This window comes from Emiliania huxleyi (genome assembly GCF_000372725.1).
Source record: "Emiliania huxleyi CCMP1516 chromosome Unknown EMIHUscaffold_125, whole genome shotgun sequence".
NCBI lineage: Eukaryota > Haptophyta > Isochrysidales > Noelaerhabdaceae > Emiliania > Emiliania huxleyi.
Window position 1 is genome coordinate 77,496 of NW_005201338.1, and position 27,429 is coordinate 104,924.

The following is a 27,429-nucleotide window of genomic DNA, read 5'->3' on the forward strand; positions in this document are numbered from 1 at the left end:
AGTTTCGGCGGCACGTAACGTCCAAAACAAGGCCACGACTGTCGTCCCCCACCTTCTTAGAGGTATGGGAGCCGCTGGCACCGCGCTGGGCGCCGCGGATGCACGTACGAACGAACATTATGAAATCGGGACGATTTTGACCCAAAAATCACAAGGTGAAGATCCGATCCGAGCAGCAGCACAGGATCCGAGCCGCGTGTAAATCGATGTCGAACGGCTCGGCCGCCTTCCACAGCGTCTCGAAGCGGCAGAGCGCGTTGGCGAGCTGCCGGCACGCCGCGGCGGGCGAGGAGGGGTCGAGTGCCCAGCCGAGCAGCAGGTCCACGATCGGGACGAAGCGTGGACGGAGCGAGGCGACCATCTGCTCGGGCGACAGGCCGGCGAGCAGCTCGATCATTTGCGGGTAGAGCGCCGAGCCGGTGGCGCCGCCCAGAGCCACCACCCAGTCGAGGAGCGGGCCGAGGTTTGGCGAGAGCACGGCGCCGAGCGAGCCAAAGAGCGGCGGAACCTGCGCCCGCACCGCGTCGGTGCCGTGGAGCAGCCGGCCGAGGACGTCGAGCACGGAGCCGGGAGACGCGCGCGCCTGCGCTGCGCCCTCGGTGGTGCCGAGCGCGCTCCGCAGCTTGGAGGCAGCAGCAAGCTTCTTCGCCGCCGGCGCGCTGCCGGGACGCGCGAGCTCGACGAGCGCCGCGCCGAGCTTGCTCATTGGCGGCGCGACCGCCACCGTCGGCTGCATTTGTATCCTTTCGCCTAAAGACTAGCGCATGCTGGAAGACAGCGCCGAGGGGGCAGCAGTAACGCGGAGAGTGCGGTGTTATTTCTTGTGGTCCTTTGCCCGTGCCGGGGAAAGAATTCTTAAGATACAAGCCTCTCTCACAGCACACTGGCACGACAAGGGCGCAGACTGGCGCGGACTGGCACACACACAGGCTCACCACCGGAGCCAGAAACAAAGAAGTTCCCGCCGGAGAACGTGCCAGGGGCCACAAGGGGGGAAAGGGAGGTCGGCACGCCGCCACCCTCACCAGGGATAAAGAAAGAAAGAAATAAAACACGCGCCAAGTGCTCCAAGACAAACCAAACGAGGGATGGGAGGAGGACAAGGTCCCCACCTGAGAGAGAGATTTTAGAAAACCAACAAGAAATCACGACGCCCACCTCCACGAGCAGGATCTTCTAAGGACGATCAGGGACACAGGGGAGGAACGGGAGAGAGAGTGGGGAGCGCATCGCGAGTTCGCGACACGGAGGGGGACTGGGCAGGGTTCACCCACACGACAGGGTCCCAGGGAAAGAAAGAAAGAAAGAAAACAGCCACCAAACGAGAGGGATGGGGAGGAGGACAGGGTCCACACCTGCACGAGCAGGATTTTGGAAGGACGATCAGGCGGGGCACAGGTGGGCTCTCCTGCTCCTGACAAAGTTGTCTCCCTCCACTGCCCTGATCGGAGTTTCTTTTTGTGTGCAAACGGGCCAGTGCGCCACGAATACGGCGCCTCCGCCCCGATCCCATGCTGCTGTTCTGTACACCGTTCGCCCCTCCTGCGGGCTGCGGGCGGCGCTCGGCGCCAGCGGTGATGGCAGCACCGCTCGTCTCGCGCCCTTCGCACGACGTCACCGCGGGCCGGCCGCCGATCGAGTGGTACCCGGGCCACATCGCAAAGGCCGAGCGGCTGATGACGGAGGTGCTCTCGATGGTGGACGTGGTGGTCGAGCTGCGCGACGCCCGCATCCCCGACTCGACCGCCCACCCGATGCTCGCGTCATGGATCGGCTCGCGCGGGCATATCCTCGCGCTCAACCGGATGGACGCGGCTCCGGCGCCGTCGCTGACAGAGTGGGCCGCCGCGATGGGCGCCGGCGGGCAGGCGCCCGTGCTCATCGACGCCAAGAAGGGCGGCGGCGTGGCGGAGCTCAAGCGCGAGATCCTCCGGGCGGGCGCGCATGTCAACGCACGGCTCAAGCGGCGCGGCATCAACCCTCGTCCGGTGCGGGCGGCGGTGCTCGGCTACCCGAACGTGGGCAAGTCGGCGCTCATCAACCGGCTGGTCGGGCGGCGAAAGGCCAAGAGCGAGAACCGGCCGGGCGTGACGCGCGGCTTCAGCTGGGTGCGGATCGACTCGCAGGTGCAGCTGCTCGACTCGCCCGGCATCATCCCGGCGAAGCAGGTGTCGCAGCGCGTCGCGTACCGCCTCGCCATGTGCGACGACATCGGCGCCGCGGCCTACGACCCGCAGGCGGTCGCGAGTGCGCTCCTCGAGGTACTGCTGTGGCTGCAGCGCCTGTCCCTCGCGGGACGCGTCCTTGACACGTCCCTCGCCGCACAGGCGCTCGTCCTCGCCGAGGCAGAGAGGCCTGCGTACGTGCGGCTCGACAAGCTGCGCGAGCGATGGGGCGTGCCGACAGACGAGTGCTCGTGCGGCGAGGAGTACGTGGCTCAGCTGGCGGAGGAGCGATTCACGGGCGACGTGCAGCGCGCGGCGACGACGCTGCTCAAGGACTTCCGCTCGGGCAGCCTCGGCCGGCTCTGCCTCGAGTGGCCCGCAGAGGGGCAGGGCGAGGAGCGGTGACACACGGTGCCGCCTCGTTTTTCGTCGGATCATACATGCATACAGTGTAACATCTCGCTCACACAAAAACCGCCACCTTGTGACGGTGCCCTGGCAAAATCGTCCCGATTTCGATGCGCGATTTAGCTAAGTCCCAGAGCCGTTTACCCATGAGCGGGCCCCCTCACCAGCCTAGGGCTCGCGCTTCTGGCCCGAGGTGTCGCCGCTGCCTCCCGCGCCCTCCGGCGCCTGCTGCTACTGCCGGTCGGCCGGTCGGGTCCGCGCGACGGCTCCATCCTCGAGACGCGGTCGCTGAGCGCTTTCTCGACCGCTACGTCTTCCGGTGCACCCACCCACCGCGACCCTCGAACCTGCGCTGCGCGGCGCAGTTGCTGCCGAGCGAGCCGCGCAGGGGCGGCATCACCAGACGCTACCGCATGGCCGAGCAGCGAGCAATAACTAACCATTCGTGTTGAATTGCCTTATCCGTTATCGCTTATCGACAAACGGGGATTTTAAGTGTTGGAGAGTGTGAACTCAAACCTACTTCCTGACCGTAGCCTGACCGTCCTTACGGTGGCCGGAGCACCACCCACTAGCTGCATGATCACCGGCCGATCACCTGGTCACCGATCACCGGCCTTTGGAGAGTTCTATAGGACTTATCTATTCAGACGGTGATCGGTGATCAAGTTTCGGCGGCACGTAACGTCCAAAACAAGGCCACGACTGTCGTCCCCCACCTTCTTAGAGGTATGGGAGCCGCTGGCACCGCGCTGGGCGCCGCGGATGCACGTACGAACGAACATTATGAAATCGGGACGATTTTGACCCAAAAATCACAAGGTGAAGATCCGATCCGAGCAGCAGCACAGGATCCGAGCCGCGTGTAAATCGATGTAATATTATACGCTATACCTGACAGATATCACCTATCGGAGATAAGTGACGCCCGCCCACCACGCGTGATATAACGCCTGATATAAACACGCTTGATATATACATGTTTGCAATGGGTTACTGGCGTTGTCCGAGGGGCATACCCGTAGCCCATAAAATCGAGCGACCGACTGAGAACCGCAGCTAATAGAAGAGATATCATACCGCCCGCCCGACGGCTCACGTCCCTCACCGCGTCACCCCAGCCACCGCTTCGAGCCGATGTCCGGGATGCGCGCTACGCGGGGAGGACCAGACCGGCTCGACTCGCTGCACGCCGGCCGCGGCGCGCTGCATGCAGCGGCACTGCTCGCGGAAGAAGCGGCGCTGCGTCGAACTCAGCGCGGGGAACAGGAGCTTACCCAGCGGACCAGCGCCACGGGAGTGCGATACCACCTCAAACGCGACCTCGTCCGTCTCGCGAGACCAGACGACGTCCATCTTCTCCTCGCCTTCAAGAAGGTGCCCGCTCAGCGTCGAGTAGCCAACGGAGCACCGCCGGCGGCCGACTCGCCGCCGAACCGCCCGGCAGGGGTTGCTCACCCACAGCAGCGGGAGGCGCGGGCTGGGCAGCGCAGCCAGGGTGACAAGACTGCGTCCCGGCGGGTCCTCGACCAGCACCGCGGACCAGGTGCTGCCCTCGTGCATCTCCCAGCTGAGCAGCCTGCGCCGCGCACGGCGCCAGCAGGCGCGGCCGTGGCCGAGTGGCACGCGCATGGCGATGACGCGAAGCGAGCGAGCTGGGGTGCCGCTAGCAGGTGCCCGCGCCAGGTGGATGTCGTGATTGATGGCGCGGTCGGCGATCGACGCCGCAAACGCAGTAAGCGACTCGTCGCTCGGCCGAACACGGTGGAGACGCGTGGCGTCGGTGGAGGCCGCGAGTAGGACGGTGATCAGGCGCGTCATGGGGAAGAGCGGCACCGGGTTTTCTGAGAGAGAGGCTAGTATTTTAAGAATTCTGAGAGATCTTCGTTGTTAATAGTACTCTTCTTCTGGGCACGACTCTTTGAACGTGTGGGCGGCAGCTGTCTGTTTACAGGCGCTGGCCGCCCGCGCGCGCGCCGGACCGGCTCCGGCACGTCCGGCGCTGGGCGGCGCGCGTCCACACTGCGCGTCGCGCAAAAGGCGAGCGCTCGCCGCCGCTACGGCGGCGGCGGCGGCCGACGGCCGACGGCCGACGGCCGACGGCCGACGGCCGACGGCCGACGGCCGACGGCCGACGGCAGACGGCAGACGGCAGACGGCATACGGCCTAGGGCTCGGCTGGGCGCGCACGCGCACGCGCGCGCGTCGCGCGCCACGCGTCGCTCCGCGAGGGCGCGCGCCAACCGCGATTCGAACCGGGGCCAAAAGGCGCCTGGAGCGACCGCGGTCCGGTCGCGCCACCGCGGCTGCGGGGCTGATAGAGCAGGCCGGCTGCGGCTCCTGATGTACCTCCGCTTTTGGGTGGCGGTCGCGCGCTGCCGACGGCGCTCGCCGGCGCTCGTGCCAGTGCGCGCCAGTGCGCGCCAGTCCCGTGCCAGTAAAAAGAAAGAAAACAGACAACCCAAGGGAGGGTGGGAGGACGGCACACCGCCACCACACATCTCCCTTCGCAGTCCCTCGCCGCTTCTTGCTGCAACCTTCATGCCACCTCGCGGTCGTCCCACTCTCGTCGTTCTCCCTCCTGTCGCTTCCTCCTCTGTCGCGTCGCTCTCGTCTGCCTCGTCCTGCGACGCCGCCGCCGCCTGCCGATCCCTTGCTCTCGCGGCTTCTCCCGCCTTTCGACGCAACTCTGCCCTCCTCGCGGCATATTTTGGCCCCTCGAGTTTATCGAGCTCTCCTCGCGCAAGGACGACTCTTCTGACGCCCACTGCGATCATTTGCCGCCAAGTCATATCGTTGCTCAGGTCCACTCTCTCTTCGCCGTGACGCGCCCCGCCTCCCGACTCGCGCCCCGCCCCGGTGCGCACGTCTCTTCAACAGGCACACAGGCCGTACGCTGGCGCGGGCGCGCGGTCCTTGGCCCTGCGTCGCGCCTCCGCCTCGATCTCCTTGAGGCACGCCTTGCACTGGCTCTTGCGCCCGTCGTGCCGCAGCCCGTCCTTCCTGAACTCAGTGAGCTCCTTGAGAGCGCGCCGCACTCCATGCACAGCTTCATGCCTGAGGGCGTCATGTCCCGTGTTGGGCTCAACACAACAGCCCACGATGCCGCGTCGAGATCGCGGACGTCGGACGCCTGCATTTAGAGATTTCTGTTTTCTGTTTAGATAATTGTAATGGCATTCAGTGACAATGCTTACGACTTACTGCTACGGTACATCTACAAGATAAGGGCTCGGCTGCGGGCGAGACGAGAGGCGGCCGTAAGAGCGCTGCGGCAGACACCGGCTCAGTGGATGCAAGACCTCCGGCATTCCAAAGTCGAATGGGATTTACACCAAACACACTCAGGCGCGACGAACCCCACCTACATGACTGGCCGAAGTGGCGCATGGCCATGGACAACCCGAGTGCCTAACCCAAGTATCGACAGCTGGTGGAGCGATGGCATTGAGTAACATACTTAGCGTGACACGCTCCCAAACTTAGCGTGACACGCCCGAGATTGCAATCACCCCCAGGGTTCGGCTCCAGTGTGGGTAGGGTATCCCCTACCCCCAGGGAGGGCGAACCCAAACTGGACGCGCGTCTCGGGACTATATGCACATGGCCAAGTTTTTGCGAACTTGCCCGAGGCGATGCTCAAGCAGATCCTGGGCTTGTTCGAGTGGAGCCCGCGCCCCCCCGCCGCCGCCGCCGGGTGTGCGGTGAACCATTAGCATTCTACGAGAGGTGAGACACCACCAGCGGCTCTGGCTTGTGCGGGCGCATGATGCTTGTGCGAGACCGGCCACCTGGGCGGCTGGGCGGGCCCCCAGCGGCGCGCCGGCTAGGGCTGCCTAACGTTAGGAGCTGTGAACAGTGTTGCTAGTGTTAACAGTAACAACAGAACAACAGACAGACAACAGGTGGGGCTCCCTTCCAACATGCAACATGCAACAACACAGTAGCTAACGTCAGGCCGACTGGAACAACAGTAAGGATGGCCTGGCAGTGACCCACGACCTAGTGTCCAGTGCGGTAAACTAATACCCGAAAATACCCGGGAAAACCCCAGGGGGGGGGGGGTCGGGTTTTTGCTTTTACCCGGCACGCCGGCTCCACCGCCCGCCGGGGTTTTACTTTTTTGGATTTTGCCACATTTTTTCTGCTTTTTGCTGCACGAATGGTTGTGAACCACAGAGATGATGGAGGCGCTCGCCGCGTGCGGCGATTGAGCGCCTCCCTCTCTCTCCGGCTGCGCGCCTGACCGGTGCGGCCTCCGAGTCGGCGTCTAGCGCGCGTGATAAGGTTTTTGCTCGCCTTCCCTGGGACCCCGTGCTGCGTGACTGTCTCTGTGCGATTTCGGGCCCGGGGTTGTGCGTTTATGTGAACAACACCTCGTGACCACAACTCCGCAGGCGCCTGTTGATGGGTCCAGTGATAGCCCTGGATGGGCAATGCATATGCCTAGTTGGACCTCAGATCGCCCGACCGCGTCCCGGTGCTCTGCGTTCGGATTTGTGACGCCGCCACACCGTGCGGGGGGGGCCCTCCGGAGGCCGAGGATGGCCGTGGCGGACCGGGACGAGCTCTGGGAGGTAAAGTGTCAGTGTATATATTGTAGAGACCAACCATGTGCACAATATCTTTCAGTCCAGCTAAGCCAGGGGAGGCGATTCCGGGGCCGTGCAGCAGCTTGATGGTGCTTCGCCGGCGTGCGTCCCGGAGCGGTGCCGGACGGGCGGTCCGTGGGACAAAATCGGGGGACAACGCCGACAACGCTCTGATTCGACTTTTAACTTCAAACAAAGCCTACCGCACGCGCCGCGACGCGGCGCGTGCGGTAGGCACTCGGGATTTTGTCAGATCGGCGTGTTCACGCGGGGATCGTGTCCCCCACAACCTGCCCAACCATTCGCGGCGACGAGTAACAACAATAACAAACAGTAACAGCATGGGCTGGGGTGAACACTTGAACAACGTTACGTCGTTGAGGATTTCAGCCAACAATAGTGCTGTTAGACCCAAAGTTAACGTGTTAGCCAGTTAGGCAGCCCTCTCGTACGACACCTACCTACGTGCTACGAGAGCGCCCCCCGCGCGGCGCGTCCCGGCGAGTGTGAGCTGTGAAAGAGCGATCGCGCGCCAGTACACACCGGGTGTTTGTGAATGTTGCATGTACGAACGAATTTACGCGCCACATCGCGGCCATGACAACAACACAATACACATGACACATATATCATCTTCGTAAGGCACGAGCGACCTAGGCGCACGAGCCTCGTACGCCGCGGCGTGTCAGTACTGGACACACCCCGACCCGGGAAATCGTGGGGATCACAGAGTCAGAGAACACAGCTGCGGGAAGGGAGCAGAGACGTCGGGGAGAGTCGAAAGCTGGAGCTCGTGGCGTCGCGAGAGAGACCACCGACTCCTCACGCCGTCGTTGCGTTCAGAATAGAGTCAGCGCAGACGGCGCCTCTCCTCTTTGCGCACACCTCGGTGTAGACGACGCTGAAGAAGGCGGACGAGGCTGCGATGACGAAGACGTGCCAGATGGCGACGTGGCCCTCGAGCCGCCTGATGCCCCACGGCACCAGGCCGACGGTGTAGAGGACGCCCCCAGTCACAAACATCTGGCACGCCCACCGGCTGAAGTTGGCCGCCACGCTCTCCCATGCGATGAGCACGCTCCACCCCATGAGGAGGAAGCAGACCACGTGCAGCGGCAGCCGGTCGAGCCATCCGCGCGACGCCTTGGCCGCGATGTCGAAGACCCCGACCGCCCACACAAACGAGAGGAGCCGCCACGCGCAGGTGCAGGCCATCAGCGGCGTATACGTGCCCACGATCAGCAGGACGATCCCCGCGTGGTCCGCCTGGCTGAGCTCGACCGCCCGGTGCTTCCACACGACCTGGCCGCTGTTGTACACCGCCGAGCACGAAATCATCGCGAGCAGCGTGAAGCCGTACAGCGCGACCGACCCCACGATCTCTGGCGGCGGCCGGAGGTCCCACAGCCGTAGCGCGAGCAGCAAGTTGCCGGCGGCGGCGAGGAGGATGCCCACCGCGTGCACCAGGAAGTCAGAGGCGAGCTCGCGCCGGCTGTAGAACCGCTGTAGCGGATACCACTCGATGGTGTCCTTCCAAGGCCCAGGAGCGGAGCCTCGGACCAGCATCATTGTCGACGCGCGGGCAGTCTTTCCGACCACCTGCGGCGTCCTGACTCACGCCACGGCTCGTCGCTCACGCCACGGTCGTCGCTCACGCCACGGTCGTCGCTCACGCCACGGCTCGATGCTCACGCCACGGCTCTGCAAGACACCGCGGCCGAGCCAGCTGGACACCCTTGTTCCTCGTCGGCGACAAAGAATAGTCCGTCAAGTGAGCCCTGCGCTAATACGCTCACACACAAAAAAGGGGCTGTGTGTTGTGTCCAAGAAGCACAAGCAAGCAAAAGACAGTAGAGAAGGGAGAGATAGCAACGACAGTCAGAAGCCAGCGCTCACGCTGCTCGTGAAACGGGTGGGGACTTCGGGACTTGGCGTGTCTGGTATTCTTTCTTTCTGTCTTTAAACGGGTGGGGACCTTGTCCTTCTCCCATCCCTCGTTTGTCCTGCATGTTTTCTTTCTTGACGGGTGGTTGTTTGGGTTCTGCTGTGTTTTCTTCTTTTGTTTTTTGTTTTGTCGGATTTGAGAGTGCGTTTTTAGCAATACCAAACAACTCTAAGAGAGAGATTTTTAGCAACTCTAAAGTTGTTTGTGATTTGAGAGTGATTTTTAAACACCAACCAGTTAGGATTATGATGATGAGATTGGTAAGGGGGGGGGGGGGGGGGGGGGCTGGGCTGTAAGTAATGACGACCCTCGCTGGGACGGGGCACTCACTGCGTGTAAGGCAAAAGGCGGCCCCTCTCCTCCTTACCAATCCAACCGCGTCGCTAGGGCCGTGAAGTCCAGCAGAAAGCACAAGCAGCAGCATGGGTACTCTTGCCCGCCCGCCTCTCACAGACCACGGCGCCCCCGCTCTTCGACACGCGCCTCGCCGCCCGCTGCAGGTTGGGAGGAGGCCGCCGCGAACTTCCCGGAGATCCCGAAGGGCCGCTCCGCCCGCAAGATCTGGATGGATGCCGGGGTGCGCGCGCCGCCGAGCGAGAGTAGGCGTCACTCCGCGTTGACGCCTCACCGTTGAATTTCCGCAGACCTACCCGCTCTTTGCCGTGATCGGCCTCGCCTCGGCCGTCTGCGGTGGATTCCTCTTCAAGTACTTTGCCGGCCACACCGACATTGCGCTGAGCCGGGCGGTGCGCACCTCGCCTCCTGCCCAGCCGCCGCCCCCCCGCCGCCGGCGGCGCGCCGTTCCCCGACCCTCGCCGCTCGCTCCCAGGTCCGCGCCGACCACAACCACCAGGGCGGAACCGACGGCCGCGTCGAGTCGCACAACTCGCGCTTTGGCATGCGCGAGATGAACAAGCGGACGATCACCATCTTCCCCTTCAACTGGAAGCCGAAGTCCGGTGCGTGCGCGCACGCTCCACACGTTCGAAGACCCTGCACGACCCACGCTCCCTGACGCCCGCCTCTCCCCCCTCCGCCCGCAGCCATCATTGAGCAGCACCGGTCCGATTAGACGCCTCGGGGCCAAGGCCCCTTGCCTTGGGGGCGACTCCTGTGCCTGTGTCTCTTGCCTGTGGCGTGTGCGGCGATTGTGCGCGTAGATGTGCATCGGATGCACGCTCGCGACACTCTTGCCTCGATGTTGCTGTTGTTACGCAGTCGCGCTTGGCGTGGCGGGCGGCTCCCTTGCGAGAGCGCAAGGCGCCACGCCCGCACCCCGCCTTGACGCGCGCGCAGCGCGGCGTGTACGTGCGTGCCAGCGCCTGCATTTTACTAATTTATTCAACGTTACGCGTTGAAAGCTGAAAGCCGACACTTGCCTCCTGCGACCTGCGCCGACCGAGACGCACAAGAGCACCCTCGCGGTCGCGCCCCCGCGCGCATTCGGATTCGCGCCGGATTCGGTACGACACACGGAAGACGGATACACGCCCCATACAATAATGCCGATGCGCGATATACCCGCCACAGCCGGAGTGATCTCAGACAGATCTCAGACCTCCACCTCCACCTCATCGCCGCCGCCGCGTGGCAGCAGCGCCTCTGCAGCCTCCTTGCTGCCCCCCGCTCCTGCCTTCGCCGCCGCCTCCGCCGCCGCCTCCGCCGCCGCCTCCGCCTCCGCCTCTGCAACCCGCGCCGCGTGCTCGGCGCGGATGTTCGCGACCACCGCCTGCACCACCTCGGCGGGCGGCATCGGCACGTCGGGCCGCGTCTTGCGCAGCTGGACGAGCGCTCCGACGGCGGCTGCTTTCGCCGGCTCGACGGGCGAGGAGGAGAGGGTGATCAGCGCGCCGACGGCGGTGAGGGCGGGCCCGGGCAACTCCGACTGGTCGGTCGGGGCGGCCGGGCCGAGGATGGCGTCCGCGTTGTTGTTGAACAGGTTTGCGAGCCCGACGGCGGCGCGGTGGAGCAGCGGCGGGTCGTCGGAGAGCAGGGCGATGTTGACGAGCGGCTCGAGCGCGCCCGCGCCGAGGAGCGCGCTGCCGATCTCGGGGTCGCCGGCGAGGGTCGCGATCGCACCTACGGGCGGGTGTGCGGAGGACGGCTGTCCGGAGGGCGGGTGGGAGAGGGGCGTGGCAGCCTCGGGCGGCGGCGGGTCGTCTGCACCCGACGCGGCGAGCTGCGCCTTCGGGTCGTCCGAGCCGCAAAAGCCGACGAAGATCTTCGCCTCGGTCGAGCCGGGCTCGGCGAACTTTGCGGCCACCTCGTCGGCGGTGGTGAGGTTGGACATGGCCTCGAGGGCGGCGCGCTGCACGAGCTCGTTCTCGCAGGCGAGGCTCATCGTGAGGGTGCGCCAGCCGCCGCAAGTCAGGATGCGCTGCTGCAGCTCGGGGTGTGTCGCGAGGTTGCAGAGGGCGAGGCACGCCTCGAACTGTTGCAACTCATGCTCGGCCCCGTCGACGAGCCGCAGCAGCGGCTTCACCATCGACTCTGGGCCGGAGCCGGGCCGACGCGGGTAGGCGACTGGGTTGATCGAGATGCCAACCTTGGCGAGGGCCCACGCGGCGGAGGTCGCGGTCGGCTCGTGCTCGCACAGGGCGCAAGTGAGCAGCGCCTTGAAGCCTCCCTGCGCCACGATCTTGCCGCGCGCCTCTGGCGTCGTCGCCATCGAGAGCAGCACGCGCGCCGCGGTGTGCAGCGTGCTCGCGCCGCTGCCGCCGGGGCGCGAGGCTGCCGCCGCCACGAGCTCGGCCAGCACGAGCACCGCGTCGTCCTCGACGAGGGTGGCGGCGAGCTTGGTGAGTACCGCAGGGTCGTCCTTGCGCTCGCTCGGCGCGGCGCCGCCCGCGCCACCCGCGGCGAGCTGGCGCATCTGCTCGATCTGCGCCTCGTCCATCTCCTGCGGGGCATGTCTCGGACATGTCATGGACGTGTCCTGGATGTGCGCTCGACCTGCGCCTCGTGCATCTCCTGCTCCAGCCGCTTCTGCTCGTCGCTCTTCTCGCGCGGCGCGCAGAGGGCGCCGAGGGCGGAGACGAGCGCGTGGTGGAGGGAGGGGTCCTTGCTTGCCGAGTGCGCGACGGCGACGAGGGAGCCGAAGCGCGCGCCCGTCTCGGCGAGGTGCTCCTGTCGGCTCGGGGCCGGGGTCGGGCGAGGGAGGAGGAGGAGGAGAGGGAGGGGGGGGGGGGTAATTCACGGCGTGGGCGCGCGCCTTGAGGTCCGGCATCAGCGTGAGGTACATGAGCGCCTCGACCGCCCACCGGTGGACGTGCGGCGGGACCTAAGTATAGATTATCAAGTCAGATATAGTAGGCTCATATGACCGCCCACCGGTGGACGTGCGGCGGGACCTAAGTATAGATTATCAAGTCAGATATAGTAGGCTCATATGACCGCCCACCGGTGGACGTGCGGCGGGACCTTGGCCTCGAGCAGTCCGCGCGTCGCAGCGAGCAGCTTCCCCGTCGGGTCGATGCGAGCGCGGTGGTCATGGTGCAGGAGGCAGACCTGTCGACACAAGGGGGGGGGGGGGGGGGGAGGCAGTCGTCAGGCCTCGCCGGCGGAGGAGAGAGGTGGCGGACGAGAAGCGGCGCGCCTTGGCGAGCGCGACGCACGCGCGCGCGCGGACCTTCGGGCGCGGCGAGCGCAGGAAGGCGCGCAAGTGGCGGATCGGCTCCTCGCCTTCCTTGTCCTTGAACAGGGAAACGTCGGCGGCCGCGTGCGCGTAGATCTCGGCGAGGGAGCGCTGCAGCCCCTCGTCCTCGAGCTCGGCCACCTGTTCACAGCTGCACCTGTGAAGAGACGCCGTTCACGCTCGCACGAGCACCCCTCCTCGAGCTCGGCCGCCTCGGCGAGCGACCAAAAGATGGACTCCTGCCGCAGAAGCCAAGCGCCGACCTTCTTGTTGACCTCGAGCACGGCAGTCACTCCGTGCACCGCCGCGGCGTGCGCCTCCCACTCCGCCTCCGGGTCGCGCAGCGTGGGAGAGAGGGCAGCCTCCGCCGCGGCGCACGCGCCCTTGTGAAAGGCCTCGTCCTCGCTCTTGTCGTCCCCCTTGCCGTTGGCGGCGGCAGCGGGCGTCAGGAGCCGCGCGAGGATGGCGAGCGAGCTGCGGTGCGCCTAGTCAGCAAGATGCGATCAGCCCAGTCACCCTCCGCCGGGGGACAGAGAGCGAGCTGCGGCGAACGGGCTGTGGCGAGCGGGCTGCGGCGCGCCTCGGTCTCGTCGTCGCCGACCAGCCAGGAGAGCGATCGGATCACGTCGGGCAGCGCCGCGCGGCACGCCTCCGGGTCCAGCTCCGCCATCCGCAGCACACCGTCCAGCGCGGCGCGCGACACGGCCGCATCGGGCGCGCCCGCCGCCGCCGCCCCGCCCGCCGCCGCCCCGCCCGCCGCCGCCCCGCTGCCCGCCGCCGCCCCGCCGCCCGCCGCCGCCTCGGGCTCAATCTCGACGATTCGCGGCTCGTCCTCGACCTCGTCGACGGGGGGCAGGGGCGAGCCGGCGGGCGCGCTTCCCGCGGCGGCGGCGCTGCCCGCGGCGCGAGGCGAGGCGAGCGCGAGGAGCCCGCGCAGGGCGGCGGCCTGCGCGTCCTGCGAGCCGAGGGCGGCGCGAGTCCCTCCGAGGAGCGCGAGGAGCGAGAGGGCGCGCTTGGCCGTCGCGAGGCAGTTCTGGAGCTGTGGGTGCTCTCCGCCTCCTGCGGCGGCGGCGAGGCCGCTGCGCGCGCCGCCGCACGCCCTCGCCACCGCGAGCAGCCGGCCGGCGAGCGAGGCGTGCAGCGGGTCCCTCGGCCGGGGCTGCCCCTCGCACGCCTGGCAAATGGCCCTCCGCGCGGCAGTGCCGCAGCCGGACGCGGGGGAGGCGGCGCCGAGCCCGCCGGCCGCGGCTGCGCCCGCGCCGGGCAGCAGGTCCGAAGACGCCATCCGCTCGAGGGCTTCGACGGCGAGCCCGACGAGGGGCATGCGGAGGCTGGACGCGTCGACGACCTCGTCCTCACGGGGGAGGAGAGAGACGAGCTCGGCCGCGGCGCCCGTGTGGACGAGCGCTGGCCCTTGCGAGCGGTCCTCCGCCACCTTTGACATCCGTCCGACGCAGCGCGCCAGCTCCTCCTCACCGGCGCCATCGGCCACGGCGCGGCGCAGCGCCTCGGTGGCGGCGCGTGGCGCCGACTCGTCGGCCGCACTGCAAGCGTCGACCGCCGCCTTGAGCCGCCGCGCGAGGAGGGCGGCCTCCCGGTTCTCTGGGTCGAGGCGGAGTGCGGCCTGCGCGTCTCGGAAGGCGGCTCCGAGGTCGGCGGGAGAGCCGAGCGCCTCGCGTGCCTGCGCACGGCGGTACATGGCCTTGACGTACCCCGGCTGGGCCGAGAGCGCCGCGTCGCAGTCCGCCACGCACTCGGAGGCGGCGTTCAACTTCAGGTGCGCGAGCGCACGGTTGGCGTGGAGCGCCGCGACCGCCTCTTTGCTGAGTGAGGGCGCGCCGAGCGCCGAAGTGTAGCTGGCAATCGCTTCGGCCAGCCGGCCTGCCTTGAGGTGCGCGTTCCCCTCGTCCTTCGACATTGCGGCGGTCCGCGTCTGCACGTGCTCGGCCAGGCGTTCGAGTCACCCCGTCGACCCTTTCGCACTGCTCGTGATCGGCTTCCCTTGTTGGCTTGGTGGGTAGGCGTCTCGCTGGGACATGTCTGACGGTGAGCCCCCTCGTCAACCCTTTTAGCTTTTAGCTTACTGGGAGAAAAGAGAGAGGGGGTTGTGTTCTCTAGGCCCCTAGGGGCCCTACGCGCGGCGTGAGAGCTCGGAAGCGAGCTTAGCACGGCGATCGAGGATGGCACGGTTCACCCCCTTCACCGAAGCGATGGAGATGCGTTCCGCGTGGTGTGACACAAATGAGAGGCGGGAGTGGGGAGGGTACGCGGTGCGGTCAACGCCCGAGCGTTGAGCCTTGCGCGCAAGGCGGTTGATCTTTGCAACTGCAGGCGGCGAGAAGCCGCCGCCGAACGTCTCGTGGAGAAGCAGGTTGAACTTGTTTCGTTTGCCGAAGATCCCGTCATGCTCTCTCTCTCAACCCTTTAGTTGGGGGTTGAGGCCTCCGGGGCCTATTCACAGACTCGCGCCGTGATCACTAAGTTCACTGGAAGAGCCCAGCCGCCAAAAATCGCTTCGCCTGCGGCGCGCTCTTGCGCTCCTCGGACCTCGAGCGCAATCCATAGGATTCCTAAGTAGGAGACGCTCACTGTCGCCATTCAGGCGCCTGATCTCTCATCAGCAAAGCGATGGCCTACCTGGTATGCCCTGGTACGAGTTCAGATGCGCGCCCGGCAGAAGACGCGTGTGACTTTTAGCTTACTGGGAGAAAAGAGAGAGGGGGTTGTGTTCTCTAGGCCCCTAGGGGCCCTACGCGCGGCGTGAGAGCTCGGAAGCGAGCTTAGCACGGCGATCGAGGATGGCACGGTTCACCCCCTTCACCGAAGCGATGGAGATGCGTTCCGCGTGGTGTGACACAAATGAGAGGCGGGAGTGGGGAGGGTACGCGGTGCGGTCAACGCCCGAGCGTTGAGCCTTGCGCGCAAGGCGGTTGATCTTTGCAACTGCAGGCGGCGAGAAGCCGCCGCCGAATGTCTCGTGGAGAAGCAGGTTGAACTTGTTTCGTTTGCCGAAGATCCCGTCATGGTAGTGGCCACGCTGCGACTTGACGTAGCCTTGGCCGGTGGCGTGGTCGAACGCACGTTGACCACGGAACCCGCGTTGCTTGCAGCCCATGTTTGCAAGGCGGGCGCGCTCTTCGGTGTTGCCGAAGGCGAACTTGTCTCCAACGGAGCCGGGGTTGCCTCCGGTGTCGGCGCGGCCGACCCCAACGGGCAAGCCACCCCGGAGGGGGGTCCAAAGTTTGACCTCACTGATCTCGTCTTTGCCCCCGGGAGCCGCGCCCGGCTCAGCCAGGTCGGTCTTGTAGCCCTCGTTGAACTGTTTGGTGAGCTCAGGTTTTTCGGCATCTCCCATAACGGGCCGGGAGATGGAGACGGCGGCGACACAATCGTACCAGGCGCGAAGTACGCCGTCGTGTGGGCGCCGCCGGGCGGCGTTGTTGAGGAACCAGTCGCCATGGTAGTCCTTTGCACCACCGACTGTGTCCCCAAGCTCGAGTGCCCGCGTGACAGTCGAGCGGCACTGCGAGAGGTGAAGACCGTTTCGGCGCTGAAGTTCGCCGATGAATATGTCGTCTGGAATGGTTGTGGCGTTGCTGCCGTCAAGTTTGGTGTCGAGCCACCGCCCCGCGTAAGGCTGCGAAGTTGAGACGTAGCGGATGGACTCGCGGTAACGTATCTTGGTGTCGCCGGGCTGCCAGTTGGCTGCTGTGTAGTCGTCAAGGGCGCGCCACTCCTTCTGCAGATCGAACCAGTTCCAGATAGTCTCGATGGCAGCAAGCGCCCGCGCATACGGGCTTCCTGATTTGCAAGTGCCATCGATGACTGACTCCGGTGTTGGAAGAGACTCAGAAGTGGGGAGGCTGACGCCCTTGGGGTAGAACTCAGAGATTTTGCCGCCGCGCAAGGTGTAGTAGATGTTGTCGTCGCGCGCGGCTCGGATGGAGGCCACCTCGTCTCGCCTCGAGAGCGCGGCTCTGTACGAGTTGACGGCGGCGTCCCGTGCGCCGTACCCGCCGCAGCGCTCGGCTTCGGCGAGGTCTGGGCTGCAGGCCACAAGCTTTGACCAGCATTTGAGGAGGGAGTTGTGGTAGGCTTCGGCCGGGCCGCGCACGCCCGTGCGGCCCTCCCCCGTGTCGTTAAGCACGCCGACCGAGGTGACGCCCGTGTCGACGCCGGAGCCTCCAGTGATGGTAGGGAGCATAGCCTGCCTCCAACCCAGGTCTTTGTATTTCGCAGGAGTATCCTCGGCCTCCGTGAGTAGTTCCCACGATTTGCGAATCCGGTTGCTACCGTCGATGGCCGGGCCCTCGCTGATCTCTGGTGGCGTGACGGAGCAAATGTACTTCGTCTTTGGGCAGGCCTGACGGGTGATGAGGTTGTACTTGAGGTGTCCAACGTTCTGAATGCCCTCGGTGCATTCGAGCGTGTCGATGAAGTCGAGCGGACGGAGGTTTTTGGCGAGGCGTTTGCCAATCGCCTCCGAGGCAGCCTCTGTGTCGCCGAGGTAGGTTCCGACGATTTTGAAGCAGGCCTCACGTCCGGTGAGGTTCCCGTCCTCGTCTCGGTGGTGCGGCGAGCCGACCATGAAGGGGGGTACGCAGTCGAGGTCGCCGCTCGGAGAGTAGATGATGCACTTCTCCTCGTTGTCGAGGTTGCCAGCGACATCTTTTTGCACCTCGAGTGTCCCGCCCTCTCCGCAGTAAGACTTGACGGCCTCTGCCACGGTGTCGTTTTGAACCATGTCGTCGATGAACGAAACGAAGCGGGTAGTCGGGTTCTTCTTTTGCACAATGTTGTCGATCTCGTGTTTGACTCCGGTGGTGCACATCCCTGAGAAGGCGCGCCCTTGGGCGCCGCCGCAGCACGACCGGATGTAGCCGTCGGCGTCCTCGCCGGGCGGCTCCAGGCTGAGCGGGTCCCACGGTGCGTCGGCGTCGCTCGGTCCGGCTGCCCGAGGGTCCTGGAGCGGTCCGTCCGCGCTGCACAGACGGAGGAAGCTGCGTCGACCAAACACCAACCGCATCGCCGGGATGAGTGCCGGATTGCGCTTACGCGCCCAGTCAAAACAGACAGTCCTGCCGTACCCGCTCGGGTCTGGGTTGCCGTCTGCGTCCAGGGGCTGTCCCGTGAGGTTGAAGAAGTTACGCTTGTCCGACTTGATTGACGCATTCCCAGGTCGCAGGGTGTGCCACGAAGTGACTGTGTGGCACACGAGATGGGTTCCATTCTTCGAATACCCATAGTTGACTGGGAAGTTGACTGGTTGCCGTGCAGCTGCGTCGGCTCGGTAGGCGGCGTCGAGGGCGTCTCTGGCCGCTGTGATGTCGCTGTCGGCGCCGCCTCCGGCCCGGACGCGGTCGACGGTGGTTTTGAGGGTATGCTCGGCGGCGGTGAGGGCGGCGGCGGCGTTGGCGATGGCCACATCTCGGGCGTGACGATCCTCGGGCAGCGGCGAGGTGAGGTACTGCTCCATCCAGGGGCACTCTTGCATGTGTATGCAGCGCTCATGAGGGTTAGGTTTCTGGAGCCTCGGGTGCTTTTACGCCTTTGATCGGGTCAGGGGAGAGTGCGACTTTTACCACTTTGGTCGTCTCGGAGCGCCCAACTTTTAGCATGTTTCAAAAATTTCTTCGGCGCTGCGCGCCGCGGGTGCAGCAAGTACTAGCTATCCCTATCGTCCCGCAACGGCAAAGTAGTTCCCGCACACTATGGCTAAAAAAATGCTGCCGCTCGCCCCTCGAAAGCGCCCGCCGGTGTGTGTCCAAACATGTATGTAGCGCTACAAGTTTGTGACACATAAGGACGCATCCTCCCACAACACTTCGCCCGCTGGCTTGGTTGCAGCTGCCGAGGTACCATCTGCCGGCTTGGGGGGGCTAGTGGCATTCGCCGGAGAGTAGAATGTCCAAAATTTTCGCGCGCCTGCGGCGGCGCGACTTTTACCATTTTGCCCCGGGCGGGCCCACTTTTGAGAGAGATTTTTAGCAATACCAAACAACTCTAACACTCACACGTAATTTGGGGCCTGGAGCCCTGTTCACGCGCGCGCGAGTTGTTTTGCACTTGGAGCACTTGGAGCACTTAAGGACATCGAAGATGAATTCTGTGAAGAGCGTGACATTTTCATTGTAGAATAAAATAAATTTAGCGCGAGATGGCGCAGCCTATAATACGCCCGGACGAATTTTTCATGATCGTGGCGATTGGGACGAGGCCGATTGTCCGGGGATGCGGACCTTGCGCCGGCGGGGTGGCGTCCCTGTGGGCACTGCCTGCGCTCGGACAAGTGCGCTCGGCACCCACGCAATGTGCCTCGCCGGGCACCGCCTCTGAGCTCGGTATATACTTTCCCACTATGCCACGTCGCCCATCCCGGGATGGAACAGTCAGGCTCGGACTGGACACCAACGCGGTATGGGTGGACGCTGGACAGATGATGACGACACGCACGAGCGACACACAGACAGACACAAACAAGCTCACAAGACACACAGCCAGCGAGGGAAGCCCCAGAAAAAAAGGAAAAAAACTGCTTTTTGACCGCGCAAGATATAAAGGGTGGCTAAGGGCTCTGCCCGCAAGGCGCCCGCGTCGCAGACGCGGTACCATTGACAAATCGCCACGCCGCTTGCGGCGGTCCTCTTCCCAGCTGAGCTGTGAGGGCCCGTGCGTTATTCCTCCTCTTCGAGACCGGGTCCGGCCCGGGCGCTCTGCCCAACATGCTCAGCGCGCAGAAGCTGGAGCTTTTGGCTGGGCTCAAGGTGCGCGGCCTCGACCTGCGCCAGGCGGAGATGAGCTTTTACATGAATCGCTTCACCACCACAGCCGGCCTCTCCTCGATCATGACGTGTTTGGCCTACGTCGGCGTGATCAAGATCAAGATCCCGCACGAGATGCTGCCGCCCGAGGAGTCATGGCAGGTGCCGCTCTTTTACGTCGCGGCGTGCTGCACCATGGCGCTATCAATGTACAACCTTGTCATCACCTCCTTCTGCGTCGTGTATGCCCAGGGCCTCGCGCTGCGTGGGCCGCCCGGATCGGTCGCCAAGTGCGTGCAGATCTTCCGCGCGGAGTGGGTGACCGTGCGGCTCGTGCTGGCCGCCTCGCTGGCGAGCCTCATCCTCGCCGGTGTCTCCATCTCATGGATGAAGCTCGAGCGGGACGCGCGCATTCTGGGCGGCATTCCACTGCCCGCGCTCGTCATCAGCGTGCTCGTGCTGGGGATACTGCTGCTGCTCTTCCGCCGGCTCGCCCTCCTCGCTTCGCAGCTTCGCGTCCCGTACGACACGCGCGTCGAGGGCGACCTCCACATCGACGATGGCGGGCTCAACATCGACCTAGCCGCCGAGGACCAGGAGCGCATCGAGGCGGCTAGGTGAGAGCGAGTGCGGCGCGGGGGCCCGAGGCGCTTGCCCGCTTCTGCCGCTATACGTGTATTTCTGTGTATTCTTTCCATGATTTTCACGACGGATAAGACCGGACGACATGTTCACACGGTCGAGCGGAGCCGGGGGGCTGGACGTGGAGACGCAAAACACACACAGAGAGGGAGAGACGATGAACCCAATTCACACAATCACAAACCCCGGGCGGCCGCGCGAATCACGGCAAGGCAGGCGGCCGGCAATAACACTCACAAGCGTTCGATGCGGCGAGACGGAGACGCGACTGACGTGTTCTTGCGGGCACTGTGCAGCAGGCGGGGGTGGAGCAGGAGGCAACGCGGCCGCCGCCTCGCCCGCCACGCTAGTCGTACTGCGCCGCCTTGCCCGTCCGGCCGCAGACCGGCCGGAAGCCGCCGAGTCCGGTCTCCATCAGCGTCATCGAGCCGGTCCCCACCATGAGCAGCCCGGAGCCAAACAGGATAAAGGCGAGGAAGAAGACGATGAAGGAGGGGCGGCCCGTGCGCTGCAGCAGCGAGTGCGCGCCCTTGGTGCCAACGATGGCGCCGAGGACGCCGCCGAAGAAGCCGAAGAAGGCTGCGTACTCGAGGTCGATCATGCCTGGGCAGAGGAGGCGCTGGTTGGCTGTGGTGTCTGGTGTTTGGGAAGGCCTCGGCGGATCTCGGCGGATCTCGGCGGATCTCGGCGGATCTCGCGCCGAAGATGATGAATTGACAGACGGTGGCCGAAGACATGAAGAGCACCATCACCGTCGAGGTGGCGGAGGAGACCTGAGTGGAGGGTGGTGGTGGGTGGGGCTGGGCAACGGCGTCGGTGATTGTGTGTGTGGGGGGGTTGTAGGACCGAGGGGAGTCGAGACGAGCTTCATCTCGGCTGCGTCTCGGCTGCGTCTCGGCCGCGCCTCGGGGAGGAAGCCGAGCTCCGTGAAGATCGGCCCGAGGATCATCCCCCCGCCCACGCCGAGCATGCCGGCTGCGATGGCGCCGACGCAGACGAGGGCGGGCAGCCGCACCACCTTGTCGACGTCCCACTCGACGTCGCCCTCGACGTACGCGTAGCCCATCTGGACGCGCGAGCGGTGCGTGCGCAGCCGGCCGCGCGCAGCTACGGCGGTCAGCAGCGCGAGGATGGGCAGGTTGAGCACGACCACCGCCCAGTACCTGTGAGTCACACACAACCGACATGCGTGGGGGGGTGACCGCAGCTGCCGCGGCGAGGGTGCGCCGCTGGAGTGCCCGGCGGAGCCGCACGCGACCCCGAGCAGCGAGGGAGCGCCGTGACCGCCCTTGAGCAGGGCGAGCAGGTAGACGACTGCCCACGCGCGGAGGAGGACGAGCGCGTCGCCCCAAGGCGGGCGTGCCTCCTCCTCCACCTCCCGCTCCAGCAGCGCCGCGCGCGCCTGCGGCGGGGGAGAGGCAGCTCGGGGCTTGGGCACGGGCGGCGCTGGAGGCGCCTCGGCGGCGCCCGGCAGAGAGAGGCAGAGAGGGAGGGGGAGAGGGCCGCAGCCACTTAGCGCCAGGCAGCTTCTCGGCCAGCTCTCGGCCAGCTCTCGGCCATCTCTCGGCCAGCTCTCGGATCTCGGCCAGCTCTCGGCGACCTCGCGCCTCCTTCGCGCCAGGCTCGTCTCCACACCCGTCGGGGCTTCCCCCGCCCCGCAGCCCCGCGCCGCCGCCCTCCTTGCCGCCGCCGCCCTCCTTGCCGCCGATGAGCGGCGTGCCCGAGTCGTCTCTCTCTGCCTGCGGCAGCGTCTCGTACATGGCTCGGCTCTCCTTGGCCCACCCCTTGCGAGCCTTGTCGAGGGTGCGCTTGCCCATCACGGCGCAGAGCAGCACCAGCAGCACCATAATGAGCCTGCGAGGCGCGCAGGGGGCGGTGGGAGCCGCTCTCCAGCCGCCCCACCAGCCGCCCCACGTGCGCAGTGCCTCCCGCCGCACCAGCAGTTGGGGCAGATCTTGTTGAGGAAGTGTCCAGGAGGTGTCTAGGAAGTGTCTCCCGCGCGCCAGTTCGGGCAGATCTTGTTGAGGAAGACCCCGACGGTGGTCCCCATCAGTGTGGCGGGCATCAGCACGACCACCACGTCGTACGCGATCCGGTGGCGGTGCGGGACGAGAGGGTGTCTGTGGGGTGAGGGTGAGGGTGGGGGTGAGGGTGAGGGTGAGGGTGAGGGTGAGAGTCACTTGAGCCAGAGGTAGGTGCCGAAGGGTGAGGGTGGGGGTGGGGGTGGGGGTGAGGGTGAGGATGAGGGTGAGGGTGAGGGTGAGGGTGAGGGTGAGGGTGAGGGTGAGAGTCACTTGAGCCAGAGGTAGGTGCCGAAGGTGGAGAAGAGGGAGGCGCCGAAGACGGTGGCGAGCGCGAGCGGGATGGCCTCGTGCTCGGTGAAGTCGCCGATGAGGGTGAAGAGGGGCACGAGCACCGCGCCGCCGCCGATGCCCGCCGCGGAGGCGAAGACGGTGGCGAGGAAGACGGCGAAAGCGGTGTGGATGTCGGACGAGCTCAGCGGGAAGAGGCCGTCCTGCGCCGTCACCGGCCGCACGCGAAAGCGAGGGTAGCACTTCTTCTGGCAGTGCTTGTAGTTGCTGCACGAGGAGTCGCACTCTTCGCACGTGGTGGAGCACTCCGGGTACGTCGTGCACACCTGCCGATGAGAGCACCAGCCGCAGCCGTCGAGCTCGGTGCAGCCGCAGACCGAGGCGGCCTGCGCGCACGTGTCGACGCAGGTGCGCCGGCAGGCCGAGCGGCAGGTGTCGTGCCGCGTGGGGCACTCGCGGCACGTCGTCGTGCACCGGTCGGCGGGCGCGCACTTGCCGTTCTTCGAGCACCAGCCGCACCCGGGCGCGAGCGCCGAGCAAGAGCACAGGTCGGTCGCGGCGGCGCACACGGCCTCCGAGCTGACGTTGCGGTGCGCCACCGCCAGCGGCGAGGCGCCGCGGAGGCCGCTGCAGCCCAGCAGCAGCAGGATCGACATTGGCCGGAACCTGAGGCACGGCGCCTGAGAAGTTGGCGAGTTTTCTTACTTTTACCGAGTCGGACTGTACTTTTCTCCCTAGCGTTTCTTCTGTCTGTGTCGGCCACGCCTGCCGATGTTACAGCACAAGGCGGTGCTCGACATGGGCGAACAGAGGCCAGCCAGCCACGGGCACGGCGCCTGAAAACTTGCTTGGGGCTGACTCAGTTTTCTTACGAGCGCAACCCCGCTGCGTCCTGGCTCGCGCACACGCGCCCACGGTGCCTAAACAGCAATGTCCCACCTCTTACTCCACCCTCTATCGGCGTCGGCGCAAACATAAAAAAGAGAGGCCGCTTGACCCCAGTTGGGCCACGGTGACAGACACACAGCCCATTCCCCTTCCCCCGCAAGACATCAAGGACGAGGACACGACACAGGACGCACGCGTCGGCGTCGGGGTTGGCAAACCTGAGAAAAGAAACTCGGAGGCCAAGGGCGGAACGCTACACATGCAATACTGCGGCGTGCGGGTGCCTTCACGACCTGCACTCCAAAGGTTGGCAGCTGGTGAAGCAGCATCCGACAGCGACGCCGCGGAGCCGGAGAGCCCTGCACAGAAGCGGCACATCATCATCACACGCCTCGGTGGCGCGTCGGTGCGACTCGCAGCGGTCCAAAATGCAAAAAGAAGGCGGCTCAAAAAAGACGAAATAAGCTAGAAGAGCTTCCGCGGTCTGACCGCTGCCGCAACGGCCCGCTATGTGGCGAGCAATGCGACGGCGTGCACTCATTCTACTGGTCTGTGGGCATCGGTGCTCCGCCTCCCTGTCATGGCCACCGTGCCTGTCATGGCCACCTTGCACCTTCCCCCCTGTCATGGCGACATGGCCACCTTCCCAGTGGCTGTGTGACGCAGCTCGCACAGTGACGCAGCCCAGCCTTGCAGCCCGCGGTGCAGCCTTCACAGCACACGCACTGCAAGAAGTCTGCTGTCGGCCTGCATGGCTTGCTGCTGCAGCGCATGTGGGCGAGCAGTCGGCGAGTGTCGGACGCGTTGGGTGCGCTCTCGCGCCAGATAAGCCTCTCTCAGGATCACAGACACCCCTCTCAGGATCACAGCACCGGCGGGAACGCGCCTCAGGATCAAGCACCCACGGCAGGGTCTGTGGGGATCAGCAGACCTGGAGGGAGGGGGCACGCATAGGATCAGAGCCGGTTTGAAGAGGCGCTGAGGATCATAGGTCTGAGAGGGATGCTGTCAAGATCACAGGGCTGCAAAACGGGTGGCACTCGAGATCAGAGCGCCAAAATAGGCGCGCGGGAGATCAGCGGGCCGGAAATTGGTGCAATACACACACGAGCGCCGAAAATTGGTGCAATTTACATCAGTTACCAGCCTCCGGCGGGGCCCCCCGCTACCATCCAAACCCGAGTACAAAGCGCGCCTCGTGCGCGCCTCTCCGAGGCGCTGCGCAGATGGTCTACGAATTAGATGGTCTACGAATCCGCATAGAGGCTCAAGTGACAAGTCCACACACACACGCGGGACACACCGCGGTGCGCGGGCGGACGGATTCGGACGGGGCGGAGCAGCGACCGCCTGGGCGGCCGCTGCTCTGTCTGCCAGAGCGCGGCGACCGCCTGGGCGGCCGCTGCTCTGTCTGCCAGAGCGCGCCGTCTGCGCAGCTCGAGAGCGCAGTCAGGTGCAGGGAAGCGTGGCGGCGCGGGGACGCGCGGCGGCGGCGGCGAGCAGGCGAGCGGCCCGCGCGCGGCGAGGCGGACAGGTGATCGGCAGGCGGGTGATGGGCCGGAGAGTGACCGCGCCCAGCGATCGGAGGCGAGCCGATCGTCGCTCGGCCGCTGCTGACCTCGAAGGCGTGCGGAGCGCGACTGTCGGTGTCGGGGGGCGGCCGTCATGTGGCGAGGAGGGGGGACGACAAGTGCGCGTCGTACGGGTCGCTCTTCATCGGCCAGTCGAGCGGACGGTAGGTCGGTCAAAGTGAGGGCCGGTGAGGCCGGCGAGATTCGTTGCGAGATACGGTTCGCGCCCAAACCAAGTTTGGACGCTCTTGGGACGCGCCGCAAAATCAACCCGTTGGAAAGGGGGCTTCTGGGGCGGCCAAATTCACACCTCGCGGGACTACTTATGTTTTCGTAAACGTAGTCGTGCACGTGGCCCCCCGCTACGTCGCACGAGTGCAACTGGGTAGCGGGGGGCTATCATCAATCATGAAACCGTCGCGCGCCCATCACGTGCGCTGGACCGGTCGCTCATGCGCGTCCTGTCGCTCATGCGCTTGTCGCTGGGAGGTGGCGCCGGGCTGGCCATCGGCGCCGCTCGCGCGCTCGGCGCCGCCGAGGATGGCAGTCGTGACGGCGGCCGCAGCATTCGGCGTAGACCGCGCGCGCAGCGCGCTCCGTGTTTGCCTTGAGGAGCGCAGCGACGAGTCCGTAAGGAGCGGCCCCAGCTTGCGGAGCGGCGCCGCCGCGCGCCGTATCGAGAGACTCTGTCGGGGCAGGTTAAAATAGCGCCACAGGCTCAGGTTTGCCAACCCCGACTTCTTGCAGTGCCATGTGCTGTGAAGGCTGCACCGCGGGCTGCAAGGCTGGGCTGCGTCGCTGTGCGAGCTGCGTCACACAGCCACTGGGAAGGTGGCCATGACAGGGGGGAAGGTGCAAGGTGGCCATGACAGGCACGGTGGCCATGACAGGGAGGCGGAGCACCGATGCCCACAGACCAGTAGAATGAGTGCACGCCGTCGCATTGCTCGCCACATAGCGGGCCGTTGCGGTCAGACCGCGGAAGCTCTTCTAGCTTATTTCGTCTTTTTTGAGCCGCCTTCTTTTTTTTCATGCATTTTGGACCGCTGCGAGTCGCACCGACGCGCCACCGAGGCGTGTGATGATGATGTGCCGCTTCTGTGCAGGGCTCTCCGGCTCCGCGGCGTCGCTGTCGGATGCTGCGTCACCAGCTGCCAACCTTTGGAGTGCAGGTCGTGAAGGCACCCGCACGCCGCAGTATTGCATGTGTACTTCCGACGCCTTGGCCTGCGAGTTTCTTTTCTCAGGTTTGCCAACCCCGACGCCGACGCGTGCGTCCTGTGTCGTGTCCTCGTCCTTGATGTCTTGCGGGGGAAGGGGAATGGGCTGTGTGTCTGTCACCGTGGCCCAACTGGGGTCAAGCGGCCTCCCTTTTTTATGTTTGCGCCGACGCCGATAAGAGGTGGGACATTGCTGTTTAGGCACCGTGGGCGCGTGTGCGCGAGCCAGGACGCAGCGGGGTTGCGCTCGAAATAGGTACTGTGGTCATGCTGCGCTCAGCCTCCTCTCGCGTCGCGCGCCGCAGCGCCGGGGTGCTCTCAAAAGGCGCGCCGGCCGCCTGCGCACAGAAACTCTGCGCGCTGAGACACAAGAAGGTTGGGAGGTTGTGCACACGACCCCGAGGGCCGGCGGCGGCGCGGAGAGCAATGAGAGGGGGGCGCCCTCGCCGCGTGGCGATTGCCGCACGCCCGACGCCGCTCGCATGCCCGCCCCGTGCAGCGCCGTTTGCTGCTGTCGCTGCGCGCGAGAAGTCCACTGGCAAGGTGACGACGGTCATCGGTGCGGTGGTGGACGTGCAGTTTGACGGGCCGCTGCCGGCTATCCTCAACAGCCTCGAGGTCGAGGGCCACGAGATCCGGCTCGTCCTCGAGGTTGCGCAGCACCTGGGGGAGAGCACGGTGCGCACCATCGCGATGGACGCCACCGAGGGCCTCGTGCGCGGGCAGACCGTGGTTGACACGGAGGCGCCCATCTGCATCCCCGTGGGCAACGGCGTGCTCGGCCGCATCATGAACGTCATCGGTGAGCCGATCGACGAGGAGGGCCCTGTCGACTCGACGATGATGTCGCCGATCCACAAGGAGGCGCCCGTCTTCACCGAGCAGTCGGTCGAGCAGGAGGTGCTCTCGACGGGCATCAAGGTGATTGACCTGATTGAGCCGTACCCCAAGGGCGGCAAGATCGGGCTCTTTGGCGGCGCCGGCGTGGGCAAGACCGTCGTGATTATGGAGCTGATCAACAACATCGCAAAGGTGACTCGGGGGAGCGGCGAGCGGAGAGAGTGTGGGGAAGGCGGGACGGGGGGCGTGGGCAGCACAACGCCGTCGCAAACCCACCGCTCCGCTCTCCGCAGGCCCACGGCGGTTTCTCCGTCTTTGCCGGCGTCGGCGAGCGCACGCGCGAGGGCAACGACCTGTACCACGAGATGATGACCTCGGTGCGCCGCGCCGCACCAGCCTCCTGCCCTCCCTCCCGCCTCCCTCCCGCCTCCCGCCTCCTCTTGCCCCCCCC

General features: G+C 65.7%; 7 protein-coding genes across 7 annotated transcripts; 2 read left to right on the forward strand and 5 right to left on the reverse strand.

The window, feature by feature from the left end:
• Nucleotides 1-1,577: 1,577 nt before the first annotated feature.
• EMIHUDRAFT_70522 (GTP binding protein) lies at nucleotides 1,578-2,570 on the forward strand (the record flags this gene model as incomplete). The annotated part of the gene is made up of 2 exons (XM_005789731.1): nucleotides 1,578-2,333; nucleotides 2,412-2,570. 2 exons carry the CDS (start codon nucleotides 1,578-1,580, stop codon nucleotides 2,568-2,570), a joined length of 915 nt encoding a protein of 304 aa, XP_005789788.1.
• Nucleotides 2,571-3,677: 1,107 nt separating this feature from the next.
• EMIHUDRAFT_225501 (hypothetical protein) lies at nucleotides 3,678-4,394 on the reverse strand (the record flags this gene model as incomplete). Its single annotated transcript, XM_005789732.1, has 1 exon — nucleotides 3,678-4,394. The coding sequence occupies one exon, from the start codon at nucleotides 4,392-4,394 to the stop codon at nucleotides 3,678-3,680; it is 717 nt and encodes a 238-aa protein (XP_005789789.1).
• A 3,332-nt stretch (nucleotides 4,395-7,726) lies between these two features.
• Nucleotides 7,727-8,904, reverse strand: EMIHUDRAFT_362108 (hypothetical protein). The gene has a single exon (XM_005789733.1). It carries the CDS (start codon nucleotides 8,732-8,734, stop codon nucleotides 7,988-7,990), a length of 747 nt encoding a protein of 248 aa, XP_005789790.1. The 5' UTR covers nucleotides 8,735-8,904; the 3' UTR covers nucleotides 7,727-7,987.
• Nucleotides 8,905-9,675: 771 nt separating this feature from the next.
• Nucleotides 9,676-10,182, forward strand: EMIHUDRAFT_225503 (hypothetical protein; the record flags this gene model as incomplete). Its single annotated transcript, XM_005789734.1, has 4 exons — nucleotides 9,676-9,687; nucleotides 9,755-9,856; nucleotides 9,940-10,069; nucleotides 10,154-10,182. 4 exons carry the CDS (start codon nucleotides 9,676-9,678, stop codon nucleotides 10,180-10,182), a joined length of 273 nt encoding a protein of 90 aa, XP_005789791.1.
• A 259-nt stretch (nucleotides 10,183-10,441) lies between these two features.
• EMIHUDRAFT_454891 (hypothetical protein) lies at nucleotides 10,442-14,768 on the reverse strand. Its single transcript, XM_005789735.1, has 11 exons — nucleotides 14,025-14,768; nucleotides 13,853-13,931; nucleotides 13,346-13,393; nucleotides 12,957-13,229; nucleotides 12,706-12,885; nucleotides 12,531-12,617; nucleotides 12,322-12,390; nucleotides 12,078-12,236; nucleotides 11,277-12,006; nucleotides 10,801-11,189; nucleotides 10,442-10,722 (listed from the first exon to the last, which is right to left on the reverse strand). Exons 1-11 carry the CDS (start codon nucleotides 14,660-14,662, stop codon nucleotides 10,663-10,665), a joined length of 2,712 nt encoding a protein of 903 aa, XP_005789792.1. The 5' UTR covers nucleotides 14,663-14,768; the 3' UTR covers nucleotides 10,442-10,662.
• Nucleotides 14,769-20,204: 5,436 nt separating this feature from the next.
• Nucleotides 20,205-23,128, reverse strand: EMIHUDRAFT_467043 (hypothetical protein; the record flags this gene model as incomplete). Its single annotated transcript, XM_005789736.1, has 7 exons — nucleotides 20,205-20,750; nucleotides 20,848-20,920; nucleotides 21,052-21,310; nucleotides 21,350-21,593; nucleotides 21,748-22,001; nucleotides 22,151-22,267; nucleotides 22,442-23,128. Coding segments are annotated over 7 exons (2,004 nt in total), but the record flags the coding sequence as incomplete, so codon positions are not given.
• A 2,218-nt stretch (nucleotides 23,129-25,346) lies between these two features.
• Nucleotides 25,347-25,757, reverse strand: EMIHUDRAFT_225509 (hypothetical protein; the record flags this gene model as incomplete). The annotated part of the gene is made up of 2 exons (XM_005789737.1): nucleotides 25,347-25,658; nucleotides 25,737-25,757. 2 exons carry the CDS (start codon nucleotides 25,755-25,757, stop codon nucleotides 25,347-25,349), a joined length of 333 nt encoding a protein of 110 aa, XP_005789794.1.
• Nucleotides 25,758-27,429: the final 1,672 nt, after the last annotated feature.

Coding starts and splice junctions, on each gene's coding strand:
- EMIHUDRAFT_362108 (XM_005789733.1), bottom strand. CDS start 8,734: ATGATGCTGGTCCGAGGCTCCGCTCCTGGGCCTTGGAAGGACACCATC.
- EMIHUDRAFT_454891 (XM_005789735.1), bottom strand. CDS start 14,662: ATGTCGAAGGACGAGGGGAACGCGCACCTCAAGGCAGGCCGGCTGGCC. Junction 13,932..14,024: donor GAAGCCCTCGAGCGGATGGC/GTCTTCGGACCT, acceptor TGCCGCGCGGAG/GGCCATTTGCCAGGCGTGCG. Junction 13,230..13,345: donor TCCGATCGCTCTCCTGGCTG/GTCGGCGACGAC, acceptor CTTGCTGACTAG/GCGCACCGCAGCTCGCTCGC.